This window comes from Hydra vulgaris, chromosome 12, assembly GCF_038396675.1.
Source record: "Hydra vulgaris chromosome 12, alternate assembly HydraT2T_AEP".
NCBI classification, from domain to species: Eukaryota; Metazoa; Cnidaria; class Hydrozoa; order Anthoathecata; family Hydridae; genus Hydra; species Hydra vulgaris.
The window spans coordinates 36,388,619-36,408,393 of NC_088931.1; the positions used below are offsets into that span (position 1 = coordinate 36,388,619).

The 19,775-nt window shown below is 30.1% G+C and overlaps 2 protein-coding genes across 2 annotated transcripts in view; both read left to right on the top strand.

The window, feature by feature from the left end:
- Positions 1-19,775, top strand: part of LOC136088088 (uncharacterized) — a gene marked incomplete at its 5' end in the record, with an annotated part of 44,961 nt that overhangs the window by 9,940 nt on the left and 15,246 nt on the right. The gene's annotated exons all lie outside the window — the stretch shown is intronic.
- LOC136088692 (uncharacterized) lies at positions 12,140-15,073 on the top strand. Its single transcript, XM_065813113.1, has 2 exons — positions 12,140-12,444; positions 12,621-15,073. The coding sequence occupies exons 1-2, from the start codon at positions 12,183-12,185 to the stop codon at positions 14,930-14,932; spliced, it is 2,574 nt and encodes an 857-aa protein (XP_065669185.1). The 5' UTR covers positions 12,140-12,182; the 3' UTR covers positions 14,933-15,073.

Consider the following 19,775-nt stretch of genomic DNA (forward strand, 5'->3'; position numbering starts at 1 on the left):
CAGTGTTAAATGAAAAAAATTTTTGTTGAATGATTTTCTACTAATTTATATATATATATATATATATATATATATATATATATAGAACCCTTAGATGTTGTCCGAAAGTTTTTTCGATATTTTGTTGACAAAAAGTAAAAATTAAAATGCAAGACCGGAATTTTTTTTTTTTAATAATGATAGACTGCCTGCCCCATCCAAACCCTCAGTCGATGTAGCAGCACTCCCTTGCGGGTCAGGCTATTTGTCAGTCGATGTAGCAGCACTCCCTTGCGAGTCAGGCTATTTGTCAGTCGATGTAGCAGCACTCCCTTGCGAGTCAGGCTATTTGTCAGTCGATGTAGCAGCACTCCCTTGCGAGTCAGGCTATAAGATAGTCGATGTAGCAACACTCCGCGCATGATTTACAGTAAAAAAAATAAAAATAAAAACATTTTATTAAAAAAAATAAAAATAAAAACATTGTTTATATTGTTAAAAACATTCAAAATGTTATAAAAACATTCAGAATGTTTTTAAAAACATTCTGGTCAATTAAATTTGCGTTTTTGTGGTTTTTTTAAAAAACGATTAATTTGTAATTAAATTAATGGTTTTTACTTTCGTCCAACACGGAAATGTTGGACGAAAGTCAAAAGTAATTAAAAGTGACGTATGTGTTGGCGTAAGAATCACTTTTTTCCTTCCGCTCTTCCTAAAGCCAACAAACTATAGAACTATATATATATATATATATATATATATATATATATATATATATATATATATATATTTATATATATACACATATATATAAATATATGTATATATATATGTATATATATATATATATATATATGTATATATATATATATATATATATATATATATATATATATATATATATATATATATATATATATATATATATATATATATATATAAATTAGTAGAAAATCATTTAACAAAAATTTATATATATATATACATATATATAAATATATGTATATATATATGTATATATATATATATATATATATATATATATATATTTATATATATATATATATTTTTATATATATATATATATATATATATATATATATATATATATATATATATATAAATTAGTAGAAAATCATTTAACAAAAATTTTTTTCATTTAACACTGTGTTTTTATCAATAATATGTATATATATATATATATATATATATATATATATATATATATATATATATATATATATATATATATATATATATATATATATATATATATATATATTAGAGTGATGACTTTTATACAACCTCATTTCCCTGTATCATAATTTGATGAGCTATTATTTAAGATTAAATAAAATATTACATTCAAGGCAATTTGATAAAAAAATCTCACACACAAAATGTTTTAGCTTTTTTGGCCAAATTTTTGAAGTCACTGTAAGCAGATACAAAATTGAACACAAGCTGTAGAGTCACATGCATACAACATTATATAGGATCATCAAATGCACAAGGAAGTCAATTATTCACAGTAATGTCATTAGAGAGGATGAATCTCAGTGGGAGGTTGTCCTTGTTGCGGCAGGAGTTGTGCAATTCTTGCATAACTTTGATGGCACACTTGCAGCACTGGTTGCTTCAGACAATGTTGATTGGAGAGTCATCTATTTTCCAGTGGGTTTTCAAGCAATTGAGAGCTTTTGGGTAGTCATTCAGAGTTTCAGATAGTCCTTCAAAATCTTCAACGCGGAACAATTGACTGCTGAACCAATGGTCAGCCCATGAGTAAGAAATGAATAAATAGACTTTAAGCAACCTGATCCGGGTTTCTGGCATTAGAATAAATGCAAGAAGGACTAGAATGGCACGAGAGTTCCAGCGTGCATCGCTAATGTTTATGATCTGTTTGAAATTCACAAAAAGGATCTCATTCCTCTCAGTTAAGTGACGGTAGACACAAGTGAGGTTTTAGAGAAACCTCATGTCATCTCTCCAGCTGCCTGTTTCCTTGATCTCAGTTTTACCGTTGCTGAAGGCTGCTTACAATTTATCATGATTGCTCATCAAATCCTGCACAAAGAAATACTCGATGTTTGGTGATTTAGTCAACCCATGGAGCTCATTGTCCATGACAACACGAAGAATGCGGTCTAGCACATGGTGCTGGCAACTGATGAACTTGGGTTTGGGGTGACCTATCTCTTCGAACATTTGCTGCAGCCGAACAACAACGCCTGTCTTCTTGTCGGTATTCACATTTGTTGTGTTGGCAACAATCATCACAACTGATCCCCACAGGTTGAACTCCTCTAACACATCCTGGAGTCCTTCTGCAATTATTTGAGCTTTTCTATCTTTCAATTTTAGTGCAGTCAACTTAATTTCTTTAGATTCATTCTTGAGGGCCACGACCTGATATTCAAAGCCCTCAATGTGTTTATTGTCAAAGTGTATGCTCCACTTCTCCAGATGAGGCATTTTCACCAAGTATCACTTCACCTGAGCAGCTCTTGTGTAGATAGCCTTGTGAATTGCTGATTGACATGGGGTTGGGATTTCAATGCCCTCACCAGAAAGCTGGCGGCACACCACTGCTGCCCCATGGGATGACAGCTTTGAGCATGTAACAAGACGTTTTGCAATGCCTGTTGGGTTATGTTTCCTTTTGGTCATTGATGCTGCATTGTCATCCTCCCAAGGACTGTCTGTACTGATGAGTCCGTGCTTCTTTCGGAATAATCAGGTAGTGCTAAGCTGGTAAGTGTGGACACAGTCGCTTCCATTGCCCTCTTTAGCTTGGATGGTATTGGCACTAGCAGGTTTGCCAGTCGAATAACCAATATGACCTTTGCTCTCAATTTGCAGTTTGTAGAGGTTCTCATCCTCTTTGCACAACCATTCGCCTTTCAACTTGGTTATGTCAAACGGTTCATTCAATGAATCAAAGTTTTGTTTTTTTCTGCATTGCTCGTAGTCTTTCAGAAGTTTTGCTAGTTCTGCACAAATGACTTGATCAGATACATGTGGGAAGTTCAACGTTTTGCTCCATAGGTCTTCAAGCTCTACAGCAATTAAACCAATCATCTCTCTCCGTTCTTTGGCAGTGGATTCAAGAAATTTGAAGTGTCCAATGGGGTGGTTTTTCAGGGGCATGCGACTCCGTTTGTTCAAGGGTGCTTCATAAATTGCCACGTTGCCTCTTCTTGATGGGGCTTGAAACTGGACTAAGTCCTTTGCCCAGGTTTCCTTGTTCTCCTCCATGTTAGAAGAGCTCTTTTTGAACTACATGTTGTCTTCTACTCAGCAACTGAAATAGGAAAGGCCTTAACCTCATATATTAATTGCGTGGCAAATTGCGTAAAAAGCAAAGAAACTGTTATTAAGTTTTCAATTGAACTGTTATTGTTAATATATTTTATTTCAAATGAAGCAAATAATTGTAGAAAATGAAAAAGCAGACACTAATAAAATATTATATGCTCAATTATAATTTGCGAAAGAGTTAAATGTAACCTACCAAATAATACAAGGATATCTTTATACTAAAACTATAGAGAATGCACAATAATTAAAATAACGCAATAATAATGTTGACACCAAATTAAGATAATTAAAACTCAACTACCCGCTTTGAACACCTTGCTTATAACCAGTTTATAGCAGAGTGTAAAACAGCTGAAGAAAATTTTAGAGCTCTACAGAAGCTTCCCAAACAATTACGTCACCGTGACGTCACTGTCCTGGCTGATGGCGCACAGCGTTATACAATGTTCTGGAAAATTCTATACATACATATATACATAAAATATACATATATATACATGGAAAATTCTATACATATATATACAAAGGGTGTGCCAGAAAAAGTGGTACAGTATTTTTAGAAGTTTTTTAAATTGCAAAAATGTTAGAAATGTTGTTTTTTGTTCTTTTTTGCTAGATATTAGTGTTACACACTGTTGCATCATAAGGTGTTCATGCAATGGTAATAATAGTATTGTATTGGGTTGTCCAATAAGTTCTTGCCGTTTTTTTAAGTTAAAAAATTTGCGATCGAAATGAAATTTTTTAGTATGTTTTGTGTTATTCGAAAGAGAATTTTTCGCTCTTCAAGAAAGTCTATTTGGTTTTTTTGTTTTGATTCATTTTTGCTAATTTTCAGAGCATTTAAATGGAGTGTCAAGTCGACAAAAATGAGCATTGTCAACGCCACCTTCTTTTTGTGTTTAACCGAGGTGCCAAAGCCACGGAAGCTGCTAGAGAGATTTGTGCCGTATACAGAAAGGGTGCCATAGCTGAAAGAACTGCTCGATATTGGTTTGCGAAGTTCAAAAGTGGCAATTTCGACCTCAAGGATGCATCTTGTTCCAGGCGACCAAGTGAGTTTGATGAAGAGCGTTTGAATCAACTTCTGCATGAAGATGCGCGTCAAACAACCAGAGAATTGGCAGAGCCTATAGGATCCAATAAATCAACAGTAGCAGAACATCTCCAGTCAATGCAAAAGATTCAAAAACTCGGAGCTTGGGTGCCGCACGTATTGAGCGAAAACAATAAAAATCAACGATCCACCATTGCTGCCAGTTTGTTTGCTCGTCATCTCTCAACTCATGGACATAAGCAAAGATTTCTTTATCGCATTGTCACTGGTGACAAAAAATGGTGTCTCTACATCAACATGAAGCAGCGCAAAGAATGATTAAGCCTGAAACAACAAGCGACCCCGCAAGCGAAGCAAGCTCTTCATCCACGGAAGACAATGTTGTGTGTATGGTGGGACTGGGAAGGCATTATCTACTGGGAATTGCTTGATCGCAACCAAACAGTCAATGCGGAACTTTATGTTCTACAGATGCAACGATTAAACAACGCCATCCAGCAAAAACGACCTGATAGGCAATATAGCGTTCTTCTGTAACACGACAATGCCCGTCCCCACATTGCCATTATGACCAAGGAGGCAATTCAAACGCTTGGTTGGGAAGTGCTGCCACATCCTCCATACTCTCCAGACTTAGCGCCATCGGATTTCCACCTCTTCCAATCTCTTTCAAACGCTTTGTGAGGCGTTTCGTTTAATAATGACGTCAAATTACGGGCGTTGTTAGAAGAATTTTTCGAATCAAGGCCGGACGATTTCTACCGCAGAGGAATCGAAAAACTCGTTGAATGTTGGGAGCAAGTCGTAACAAACAACGGAGAATACATTACTGATAAAATTGTTGTTATTTTATGTTAAAAAATAAAGTTATATCAAATTTAGAAAAACGGCAAGAACTTATCGGACAACCCAATATTTAAGATTAATGCTATATTTGAATGTTTTATTGCATTTCAGAATAACATGCAAATAAGCAAACAAGATTTGGTTGCAATTGATACTTTTTATCATGAAAAGCACTGAGGTGCGATTCGCATTTGTAAATTCTTTGCAAATAAAAATTGGAGTATTCAATCAGTAAATCGTGTATTACAATGTATTCGACTGACAGGTGTTGCCGATAGACGAATTGGTAGTGGGAGTTGCCCAACTGTTAATACACCAGAAAACAGAGGCACTGTAAGCTGTTTGATAGTTATTCCTGTTGGTTCACCTAGGAAACATTTATTGCTACGGATGATAACACAGAAAACTGGAATATCACATTTATCTGTTTGTAGAATTGTTAAATCTTTGAATTTAAAGGTGTTCAAACAACAATGTGTTCAGAAGTTGATTGATACTCAAAAAGAATGACGTATAGTATGTTACCAAAATTTATTAGATAGGTTTCCTATTCGTCAAGTTCAAAATATTTTCTTCACAGATAAAAAAATTTTTACTGTGGAAACTCCAAAAAATACTCAAAGTAACAGAGTGTATTGTGAAGTAGACAAAAAGTGCGATGTGCCTAATGAAAATCTTTGCAATCCACGGAGTCATTTCTCAAAAAGTGTTATGGTCAGTCTCGGTGTCACTAAACATCATAAAGGATTAATTCATTTCATTGAACCAGGCACCAAAATTGATGCTCAATTTACCAAAATACTATTCTTCAGCAATGTTTACTGCCTGACTGCGAGCAAGTTTTTGGTAATCACTGCTACACTTTTCAACAAGATTCTGCTCCATCACATTGTGCAAGAAGCACAATATTATTTTTGAGGAGTAAAGTTCCTTCTCTTATTTCACCAGATGAATGGCCCTCAAACTCGCCTGATCTTAACCCGTTAGACTATTTGATTTTGAAAATACTACAGGAGAAAGTGTACAAGGGAGTGGAAATAAGGGATGAAGCTCACTTGTGTGAACGAATTTTATACTGATACTATTGCGATACTATTGCGAAAGGAATTGATCAATGGTGTGCAAGACTGCAAAAATGCATCGAGCATTTTTGCAGTCTTGCACGTCATTGAAAATTCTCAAGAAGGAAGGTATTTTGAACAATTTTTCACTTGAACATTCTGGATACTGTAATTATTCGTATATTACTCAGTACTCACAATTCATTCATTCGTGCTACAGGAAATAATGTTTGAGAAAAAAAATCAAAAAGTCATCACTGTAATATATATATATATATATATATATATATATATATATATATATATATACATATATATATATATATATATATATATATATATATATATATATAAATATATATATAAATATATATATATATATATGTATATATATATTAGAGGTATGACTAAAAATTTTTTTTGGCAATTTTTGGTTTCCCATGCCATTGTGAGTGGAGAAGTTACATTTTAAAACTGGAAATACCATTTGAAAGTGTTAAATCTTAAAAAAGTTCACCCCCCTAAGCTGAAAACTGTTTTTTCCCATCTACACTATGAGTCATAAAAAAACATGCCACTGAACTTTCTACCATAACTTTGTCAAATTTGGTCTGATGCCTAACAAAATTTCAGGTTTTGTTAAGAATTGAATTGCAGAAAAACATTCATCTAATGGCGACCCAATTCTAAAAACTGACTGTAGACGAACACTCCAAACTTCAACAACAGAAAAATTGTCTGATTTCTTATATAGAAGTTAAAATTAGTTTAAAAATTCTAGGTTGAGACAATAAAAAAGAATTTAAAAAGTAATATTTTATATTAGTCAAGTATTGTTCTTGTTCTCTACTTGAAGAAGACACCATTTTTAAAATCGGTTCACAATGAGCAAAGTTATTGCAATAAGTTCAGTGGCATGTTTTTTTATGACTCATAGTGTATCTATTGTTAGATACAGTACAGTTTAAAGTATCACAGCTTCAGTTTATTGCTGGTGTGATTTTGCTAAATGTATGCATTCTTATTACATAATCTTTCATATTATATATTATATTTGTTATCATCACCTGACTTTTGATATTTTATAAACTTCTTCTGATAATCTAAACTCATAAGATTTGTTTATTTGTAGATAATTAAATTTACACTCAAATTATAATTCGACAAGACTATAGTCAAGATGTCTAAAAATAGTCTTCCTTCAGATTTGAATAAGAAACTATTGGAATCAAATTTGGTGAGGTTTGAAACAGCCAAGAATTCAAGAAAGTATGCAAAGATTGTTGACAGTCTTGATCAAATGAACAAAATGCCAACAGAACAGCATATCCTGGACAGATTTAAGTGTTTGGCTGCAAATGTGAAAAGTAGACAGGAGAGAGTTGTGATAGTGGTCAAAGAAGTAAAAATCTTATGGAAAAAACTGAATCTTCCAATTCAAAAAGGCAAATCTACAGTGGAAAGAAAAATTGAGAATGTACTAAACAAGTATGAAAAAGACAGCAGAAAACCAGGAACGCAAGACTTTACCAACTTGTTCAACGTAACTGATGAAAATGGAGAATGGTTGTGCCAGGAAGATAAAGCCTTCTATAATCTTCAGATGTCAACAAATGGTAGCTGGCTACTGCACCACAATTGAAGATACACAAGGAGTTCATCATAGAAAACTAAAGTTGATTAAGCAAAAAGTCAGTCAAGATACTAAGGATGATTTAAGCAGTGAAGATGAAGAACATTTTAGCACTGAAGAAGAAAAACAAAATTCTGACAGTGGTTCTCAAGATTCAGAGGCTCCAACAACATGTAAAAGAAAAAAACTGATTATGCAATAAATTTGGTGACAAAAGCAAAACTGAGTTCAAGAAAGACACACACAGTCTGCAAAACTCTTGTAAAAGATGGAATTTCTATTCCAAGTCCAAGTGGTGTTTACAAAGCTACAATGAAAGCAGGAGAAAAATTAAAAGAACATTTCATTGAAACTCTAAGAAACGAAAACTGGAGCTTGCACTTTGATGGGAAGCACATAAAGAATACAGAGTACCAGGTTGTAGTTCTAAAAAATGAAAATAGAGAAGTTAAACTAGCAGTTCTTGCACTGATCAATGGAAAAGGTGAAACAATATTCAATGGAATAAAAACTGTGCTTGATGAATATAAGCTATGGCCTGCAATTAAGTTAATAATTTCTGATACAACCTCTGCAAATACAGGAAAATCTGTTGGGGCAGTCACACTACTACAGAAGCATTTTGAAAACCTCTTTATATTGGATTAGACAAACTCTTTATATTGGATGCCAGCATCATGTTCTTGATACATTACTAAAACATGTGATGAATGATTATTTTGAAGCAGCAACAACCTCGCCTAATCTCAATTATTGGTTCATTAGCAGAATAACAGAAGAGTACCAGGAACTGAAAGCATCTTTTGACAATTCTGGAGATGCTCTGAAGGAAGAAGAAGAAATTGTTTGGAGAGATGATATGGCTATCCTTCATCACTTGATCACTTGTTACAGACAGTTTAAGAAAACAGGATGCTTCCCTAAAGGTCAAACATTTGTGCTGAATGTGCAATTAAAGTTCTGTAGGATTTACTTCCATTGTGCAAAAGCATTGAAAAAATTAACATTAAATTTCTTTTGACAAATGAACTAAACCTGTATGTTTGTATTTCTGATTTAAAAAAACCATTTTGTACAATGTATAATTGTATATATTTTTATAAATTTGAATAAGGAGGGGTGACATTTTTTTAATGTTGACACTTGCCATTGAATTTTTCTTGATCTTTGCATTAAAACTCCACAAAAAATAACATGGGGATAGGGTCTTTAAAAATTGTCATATCCCTAATATATATATATATATATATATATATATATATATATATATATATATATATATATATATATATATATATATATATATATATATATATATATATATTTGTATATATATATATATACTTATATTTGTATTAAAATTTCTTTTTCCTATATTTTTTTAATTGTTTATTTTTTTACATATTGTAGGATATAATATATAACATTTTGTAAAGCATATTAGTAGTATGCATTGAGGTAACACTATGAGTATGATATCCTTTTAAGGTAATTGATGTTTTTACTACTAATACTTATCTGTGCATTGTTTTATCTACATCAGTATTAATATAATGCCCTGTTATTTACCAAAGCAAGAAGAATGAGTCTTACTGGATTAAATTGTAAATTCATTAAATTTTTTATTTGTTTAAAGCGACCAGAAAAATAACATAAATATTAAAAATAATGAGTCTAAGCCCAATGAAAAAAATTCCATACAGCTTGTGTGCTTTTATGTCTTACTAAAAAAAAAAGCACAAGATTATTAAACTAACAACATATATATTATAAAAATTTTTTGCTGGAAGCTTATAGTTTTTCAAAATTGCTATATCTAAAGCTATAGCTTTGATTATTTCATGCCTTAAAAGGTTTGTAAAATAAAGTAATTTTTTTCGATGTTAGGATATTTAATGGAATAAATTTGAATTGTTATTTGACTAAAAACAAAAATAGTCTCATATCAATTGTCATATCAAAAAAAAAAATATTGTCACATGTATTGTTAAATATTTGTTCAGTAAGAGTTAAGTTTTTTGTTCTATAATATAGCGCAGGGAATAGTAGGCCTCAGAAGGAAACGAGAGCTCTCGCTCTTGCCCACGCTTCCCTAAAATGGTTTACAGGTATCAATTTATGTGTCTCGCCAAAGTATAGTTTTTTCTCTCAAAAGTATAATTATCATTGTAACTAAAATGAAAAGTCATTTTTATAAAAAATATAAATTAATTGCATAATAAACTACAATGTTTTTTAAAAAGCAAAAAATAAAGTTGTTGCAAAAAAAATAAAAGTTTATATACAGAGCTAATTGAAATGCACATGTTTTTTTTTAGATGGACTAATCTTTAAATTATATTGGTTAAATATAAACTTATTTAACTGATAAAATATAAAATTATTACTATCTAAATTATGGGATAGTAAGTTTTATTTTATGTAATGAATTATATATTTTATACTTTATTTACTTTAATATATTATTCACTTTTATTGTGGAATTTTTAATTGTAATAATTCTTAAAATGCCTGCATTCTATTACAAAAAGAAAATATAAAACATTCTTTATAAGCAGTAGAAACTTTTATAGCTCTTTGTCAAGTTTTTTATCAAATAAGTAGTTTATTACTTATCTGATAAAAATTATTGCTAAATAAAATAAAAATTATTGCTAAATAAAATAAATGGATAGCTAGTGTGAAAACCCAAAGACAACGCTCGTCTGAAGAATTTTTTCACAGCGCAATAAATGACACTTGTTATGTATATATTCTTGTAATATTAACGTGACAAAAATATGCTTGTAACAAGTTAAAAACCAAGTTTTGTATTTAATAAGTAATTTTTTAAAGGAATAAACAGATAGCTCGTGCAAAAACCAAAAGCTTCGCTAAGAAGCTGTTAAGAGGAGCAGCTCGCATGGCCCGCCATGTTTGTTTTAGGAGAGCTTTTTTTCCATGTTATCTGAGTTAAAGTTCACCAGTCACTGAGAGCCCCATGCTGTAGCAAAAGTGAGATACTTTTCAAGTTCAAATGCCCCCTCAAAGCAATCAGAGAGTGTTAGCTTCTAATCAATAAACAATGCCACCTTAGATGTAAGAGTTTCTGGGAGATTGTTGATGTAAATTAAAAAAAGTATAGGGTCAAGAATAGAACCTTAAGGAACAGAAAGTTATTAGATTCAAGATGAGAGATTAAGTGTTTATTGATTAAAGACTCAAACACTTTGCTAATGATAAGAAGAAGATTAATGGGATGGCAGTTAGGCAAGTCAGAATGTAAAGTAACTTTACATTACAGTAATGCATGTAGAGGTATTCCATGAGAAAGTGGGACAGGCATGTAACCCACCATCTCAGATTTTCTTCATACTTTGTAAAAATGGTCACCTATATAACATAGACTACCTTGCGAAATTTTAGCACTGGTATCGAATAGGTTTTGGAGATATTGTTATTTTAAAATCAACAGTTTTTAGCAATTTTTTATGTTCGGCGGCCATTTTGATTTTACTATAGTTTTTGTTTTACAAGTTACTGTTCAACTAAACATGTGATTAAGCTGAAAATTAGCACCAGTATAGTTTTTAGGACGAGGAATCAGAATATGACATTTGTTTTTAATGAAAATATTAAGAACTATATCAAAATTGGGATTGTACTTCACCTACAGATTTTTTTGAAATTTTAACAAAGATGGAAAGGAGGTCTGGTAAACATGGTAGCATTAATTTTTTGTAAAATTTTTTTTGTTTTTATTAAAATAGATATTTTAATGAGTGTTTTAATGCAAAATTTAGAGGTGGGTTTTTTGAAATTTTGTGTAAAAATATATGAGTAATATGTGAAAAAATAAGTTTTATAGGTCAGTGTTCATAATTTTTTTTAAATAATTGACATTGACAATTTTCATTAGTCATCAAATATTATACAAAAGAAAACTTTTTAACCTATTATATAAAGAAACTTTAATTCAGATAAATATTTCTTTTTAAAATAAATTTTTGCTTTCTAATTAATGTCATATAATGTCATCTTTCACTAAAACAGAAGAAACATTCAATATTAAAACACTAAAACTTAGTATTATTCTGATATTTTACCAGCTGTTGTTTCTTCACTGTAGCTAATCATTAAATTAAAAAAAATATATAAAATAAAAGTAAAAAATAAATAAATACATATTATCATATTTAAAAATACTAATGATAAAAGTTTTTTCCATTTTTAATAAATGTATACATATCTGTGTATTTTGTGTTTATTTATAGCTAAATAAAAAATTGAAATAAATAAAATGAACAAGATTTTGTGTTCAGTTGGTATTTTATCAAATGATCAATGTCATAAAATGGTGCACACGAAATCAATTGGATTGAAAGATTTATCAAGCTATTCAGAGAGAAATAAAAATTTATTATTATGGAGATCTGGGCTATCAATATTGAACGTTAATGTTAAAATCTGTTTACATCATGAGCAAATTTTACTTAACCGGTTTGCTAATTCCCAAAAAAAATGCATCGACCCATTTAAAAGGCATAAAACTAATATAAAAGGTAAATTTATATATTTTTAACTTATTGTGCTGTCTTTTTACAAAAAATGCATCTAGTACACTTTCAATTAGTTTGAAAATTTTTAATTTTTTTATTTTATTTCTAACATTATTATATAATCTAAACTTTTATTTCCTAATTTTGGCGAATTTTATTCATTTATAATATATTTATAGGTGGTTTGCGAGAAATTGATATTCAACTGGCAAAAGATATGTGTTCAATTGGTATTGAAACAACGCCTGGTTTTAAAATGTGTCCTTCATGTCGAAAAGAAGTGATAAAAAAAATAGATGATTGGTCTACTTTACAGGACCACAATGGTAAAGATGATTTTCTGGAACAAATATTTTTTGATAAAGACATAGAAATTGCACAAGAAAAAGAACTTATAAACACCAGTTTTGATAAATTAGATGTATCACCAGTAAAATTTCATGGGGTTCCACAACATGCTAAAATTTCTCTAGGGAAAAGAAAATTAATGCAAGCTACTGATGTTATGTCAAAAAAGCTATCAGTTATCCTCAATGTTAACGCAACAGACCTGAAAAATGATGTTACTGAGGAGCCCAATGTTGAACATCAAAAGAAAGCTGAAGATCTAGATAAATTAATACTTTCAATGCAAGAAAAGCTGAAAACAGCAAATAGAAGAGAAAAGATTCAGATTTTAACATTGGTTCCAGATTCATGGTCTTTAAGGAAAGCAACTGAAGTATTTAATATATCAAAGTCAACCATAACTAAAGCAAGAAAACTTAAATTTGAAAAAGGAATATTAACACTTCCAGAAAAAACTAACATTGTTAGAATTGAATTAGATATCATTGATAAGGTGGAAAGCTTCTATTGTAATGATCAGTTTAGTCGGCAGTTGCCAGGTGTAAAAGATTTTGTAAGTGTATCCAAAAATAAACATGTATCAAAGCGATTACTTCTTTGCAATTTAAAGGAATTATTTATCGAATTCAAGCTAGAGCACCCTCAATCCAAAATAGGATTTTCTAAATTTGCTCAGTTAAAGCCAAAATGGTGTATTTATGCTGGTCAAAAAGGAACCCATGCTGTTTGTATATGTGCAATACACCAAAACCTAAAGCTTATGCTTAGTGCAGTTAAACTGGAGAAGAATTACCATGAACTTATTGAGAAGATTGTTTGTAGCAGAGAGTCAAGGGAATGCATGGTCCATAGATGTAATCGTTGCCCTGGAATTCAAAATATTATAAATTATATAACTGCAAATCTATTGCAAAATGAAGGATCATTTGAAGAGAATGACAAAGTTGATGAAGATGAAATAATTGAATACAAACAGTGGAGTACAACAGATAGAGCAGAGCTTCTAAGTTACACATCTACAATAAGCGAATTCATTGAAAGTCTTAGTGAAAAACTTGATAGCATAACATCTCACTCTTATATTGCTAAAGCACAAAGTAAATATTTAAATACATTAAAGTCATCTATACCCATAAATGAAATTATTATTTTGGTTGATTTTGCAGAAAACTTTAAATTTATCATACAAGACGAAATCCAGAGTTACCACTGGAACCAACAGCAATGCACACTACATCCTGTAGTTATTTATAACAAAAGCGATGAGGGTGCTACGAAAAGTCAACCAACGTCTTTATGTTTTATATCTGATGACTTAACACATGATGTTGGATTTATTTATTGTATAGTAAAAAGAACTGTCCAATTTGTAAAAGAAATATTTCCCAATACCACAAAAATCCACTATTTCTCTGATGGTTGTGCTGGCCAATACAAAAATTGCAAACATTTTTTAAATTTATGCCATCATGTTGAAGATTTTGGGATGCAATGTGAATGGAATTTCTTTGCAACATCACATGGAAAGTCGCCATGTGATGGCATTGGTGGAACAGTTAAAAGACTTGTTTCAAGTGTTAGTCTTCAATGTCCAATTAACTTACAAATTCAGAACGCTGAAGAAATGTTCAATTTTTCAAAAGATAACATATTTGGCATCCACTTCTTTTTTTTAAAAGGCGAAGATATTTTATCAGTCCGTAAATCATTGGCTCTCCGATTGAATAATGCAAAGACTTTACCTGGTACAAGAAGTTTCCACCAATTTATTCCGCAGGATGCAACAAGCATAAATGTCAAAAGAGTCTCTGAGCAGGAGGAATTTAATCTAACATTCAACCTTACTGGCTCAAATCAATATCTTCAAGAAATTATTGCAGGAAAATATTGTATCTGCAAATATGATATGTTTAACTGGGTTGGTTTGGTATTTGAAGTTGATGAAAGAAATGAAGACGCCCTTGTAAAATTCATGCATCCTCATTTACCTAACACTTCATTTTACTGGCCTAGTAGAGATGATTGTTGTTGGGTTCCTAAGCCCCATATTTTAATTATGATAAAAAAACCATTGTCTTCAAGAACAGGGCGCATATACCAGATAGACACAGATGATTTGCCCAAAATCCAATCTTTAAATTAACTCAATCTTATTACACCAGTTTTCTTTTATAAGCAATTTACGAATTATTCAGGCGCAAGTTCTGGTTTTTTATTGACTAGTTTTTTATTTAAAACATGTATTTGTTTGATTATTTTGACTCAATATATTACATTTATTATGAATTTTTTATTTTAACTATTGTTAATGGGTTTTTTTTATTATAATTGACGTTTTCAAAATAAGCGATTTCTTAATAAGTAATCTATATGTAATTTTTCATTATAATTTGTTTAATTATTTATAAAAATCCTCAAAAAACCCACCTCTCAATTTTGTACCAAAAAACTCTTTAATATATCTATTTTAATAAAAACATAAAAAAACTCTCAAAAAATTAATGCTACCGTGGTTACCAGACCTCCTTTCTGCCTTTGTTAAAATTTCAAAAATAGCTCTAGGTGAAGTAGAATTCCAATATTGATAAACTTCTAATTGTTTTCATTAAAAACAAATATCATATTCTGATTCCTCGTCTTTAAAACTATGCTGGTGCTAATTTTCAGCCTAATCACATGAATAGTTGAACTGTAACTTGTAAAACAAAAACTATAGTAAAATCAAAATGGCCGCCGAACAAAAAAAACTGCTAAAAATAGCTGATTTTAATGTAACAATACCTCCAAAACCATTTCGATATCAGTGCTAAAATTTTGCAAGGTAGTCTATGTTATATAGGTGACCATTTTTACAAAGTATGAAAGAAATCTGAGATGGTGGGTTACAAACCTTAAAAATTTGTCCCACTTTCTCATGGAATACCTCTGTATTAATTGACTGTAATTTTAAGTAAACTTTACATTACAGTCAGAATGTAATGTTAAGTAAGAATTTTAAGTTTAAGAATCTTTCAGCTTCATGTAAAGTAAGAATTTTGTATTTTTTATTTTATTCGCTATTATTAACCTATAAAATGAAATCTAAAATTAAATCTTAGCAACAAAAACATGTTAGAGATTACTACATTTCTTAGGTATGAGCAGCCCTTGGAGGGCTGGGTAGAGACATTTTGATATCTTTGTAAGTTTTAAACGTTAAAAACTTACAAAGATATCAAAATGTTCTCAGATGATTGCAAAAACTTAAGAACCAGTGCAACAGTTAAAGTTCATATCGTTGAGAAACATATCTCAGAGTGATATTATAATTAATAATAGAATGATAAAAATAATAATAAATTAATCAAATTATTCATTGTATTAAGTATATAATGAAATTAAAATATTATATTTATAATAGTTATGTATTAAATAATATAATAATTATATAATTAATAAGATTTCAGTTAATATGCAAAACGTTGCTAAATAGCTGTGATATAATGCGTTAATGACATTTTTCTCAAATTTTTTTATATTCTGGAATTTTTTCTTTTTATAAATAATTTTATTACGGAATTATTCGCTTTTATTGCAAAATAGGTTTTTTTTAAAAATTGATATTTAAAATGTTATTTTAGACACAAACATTATTCTCTGGTGCTTGGGAATGGAAGGGGGGGGGGGGTAATTTAAGTCAAGATATAATTCCCAAGATATGGGAATTTTTTAAAAAACACAAATAGTCAATACACTTCTTCACAGTTCTAATAACTTCATGCACACTCATATCTTAATACGTCATCGTTCTTTAGGAGCAGAATCACATGAAAAAAAGTAAATACACATGTACATTAAAAAAGCATTCTTGAAAGAAGCAGTTGTTTACATAAGATTTCTTTTCTTTATTCAAATAAAGACATTAGTTTTGCTTTATATAAGTTTATTTTAACCATTTGAAGTCTAAATGTATATGTGATAAGATTATGAAAGAATATATATGTGAATATAAAATATAGAAGAATATATATGTGAATATGAAAGAAAAAAATTTAAAAAACGATTTTATAGTGGAGTGTAAAATCTTTTAAAGTAGAAGTTAGAGTGTGAAAATGCACAATGATAATAATAAAAGTAATAATAATAATCATAATATTAACAATAACAACAATAACAATAATAACAATAATAATAATAATAATAATATATATATATATATATATATATATATATATATATATATATATATATATATATATATATATATATATATATATATATATATATATATATATGTATACATATACATATATAATTAAATATATATGTATACATATATAATTATATATATACATATATATGTATATACACATGTATATACATATATATATATATATATATATATATATATATATATATATATATATATATATATATATATATGTATATATATATATATATATATATATATATAAATATATATATATATGTATATACATGTGTATATACATATATATGTATATATATAAATATATATGTATACATATATATTTAAATATATATGTATATGTATATATACATATATATATATATATATATATATATATATATATATATATATATATATATATATATTATATATATATATGTATATATACATATATATATATATATATATATATATATATATATATATATATATATATATATATACATATATATATATATATATATATATATATATATATATATATATATATATATATATATATATACATATACATATACATATACATATACAGTATTGGACAAAATATTTGCAACCAACATCGAACAATGCTAAAAAGTGTTCCTAATTTTACATGTCTTAAAAACGAAACGAACTATACTACCACAGCAAACAGTTCAGGAGTCTGGAGTCATAACATGCCATGACATGAGCAATCAGCTGACAGGTGACAGCACACAGGCAAAATTTCTTTGACAAGTGCCATTTTGCAGCGGACAAAACAAGTGTAACTTTTTTGGTTTGCTTCATTTTCTTATGTCTGGTCCGTGTCAACGTCACGGAAGTTTTTTAATAATTAAAGGAAGTATCCAGAAGTTTCCAGAAGCATGCAGAAACTTCCAGAAGTTTCCAGAAGAAGCATCCAGAAGTATCCAGAAACATTCAAAAGCATCCAGACGCATCCAGAAGCTTCCAGAAGCATCAAAAAGAAGCATCAAAAAGAAGCATCTAGAATCTTCCAGAACAGGTTCACACAGGTTCATTTTACTATATAAGAGACATATAAATCGACATGTAATTCAGTCAGTATATGGAAGTCAATCAGTCAGTATTATCAAGACAGTTTATCGAAGTGAGTTTTATCAAAGTATTTTATCGAAGAACATCAATACAAGAAGTGAAATACAACAAGTGTTTCATTACATCAATACAGTCCACATCAAACCAAGACGTTGTGTTCCACAGAGCATTATTGTATCATCGCAAGGTAAACGTTACACGGTAAGCCTTAGGAAGCGTGATTATTTATTTTTATTATTTTTATGACTTCAAGTGCAAAAATGGCTCCCGACAGTCTTGGATTGGAACTAAGAAAGAAAATTATTGGCGATTACGTAAGTGGAATGTCACAAAAAAGTATTTTTGATAAATATCGCGTGAAAAAATGGACCGTATCAAGACTATGTTCCAAATATTGTTCTACGGGGAAGTTGGCAGCAGATAACAAAGGTGGAAGACCGTGTTCCACCACTTCTAGAGAGGATTCTATGATTGTCAGATCCGTCAAGAAGGATCCCTGGATATCATCAGTCGAGATACAAAAGCAATTAGAGCTGCCTGTATCGGACCGAACAATCAGACGACGTGCTGTTAAAGCCGGATTGTTTTCTCGATGCCCTGCAAAGAAACTGCTGATTTCACTTAAAAACCAGAAGAAAAGACTCCTGTTTGCTACATCTCATATTGACTGGAATGTGCAGAAATGGCGAACTGTCCTGTTCAGTGATGAATTGAAGTTCAACATCATTGGGAGCGATGGCATTTGCCATGTACGTCGACCGGCCGGAAAATACCTCGATATACGTTACTGCCATAAGACCGTGAAGCATGGTGGAGGCAATGTAATGGTCTGGGGGTGTTTTTCTGCTAACGGTCTAGGTCCAATACATCGAAACGATGGAATAATGGACTGTTTCATGTATAAAAATATCCTGAAAGATGTTATGTTACCTCATGCTGAATGGAATATGCCAATAAAATGGGTTTTTCAGCAAGACAACGATCCGAAACACACTGCAAAAGTAGTTTCAAGACAAGTGGTTTCAAGACAACCAATTATCGGTGATGGATTGGCCGACTCAATCTCCGGATCTCAACCCTATAGAGAACCTGTGGGAGATCGTCAACCGCAGAATTAATCGTGAAGGTGTTCGTAATAAGGATCAACTGTTTGAACAAATCCAAAAGGCCTGGGCAGCGATTCCACAAAGTTTCATTGATCCACTAATCGAATCTATGCCTTGAAGATGCAAGGCTGTGATCAACAAAAAAGGATTCGCCACGAAATATTGATAGCGAAATACAGCTTGGTCAACATTTTGTCGAGTTGCACTTGTTTTGTCCAGAAGGAAATCAACTTTTTTAAATACTTTTGATTAATTTATTAATTTTCGTGTACAAATAATGAACTTTGTGATGAATAAAACTTGAAGAACTTTGTCTCTAAACAGTTATATAGTTATTTCTCTAAATTGAAAAAATGCAGCACTTTTATATAAAGAAACTAAATTAGCATTATTTGGTTGCACTCGTATTGTCCGATACTGTATATTTAAATATATATGTACACATATATATTTATATATATACATATGTATGTATATACACATGTATATACATATATATATTTATATATATATATATGTATATATATATGTATATATATATATATATTTATATATATATATATATATATATATATATATATATATATATATAT

What these genes read in the sequence shown, in the direction of transcription:
- LOC136088692 (XM_065813113.1), top strand. Translation starts at nt 12,183, where the DNA reads ATGAACAAGATTTTGTGTTCAGTTGGTATTTTATCAAATGATCAATGT. An exon ending in GCATAAAACTAATATAAAAG is followed by an intron (nt 12,445 to 12,620) that starts GTAAATTTATAT and finishes ATATATTTATAG; the next exon opens with GTGGTTTGCGAGAAATTGAT.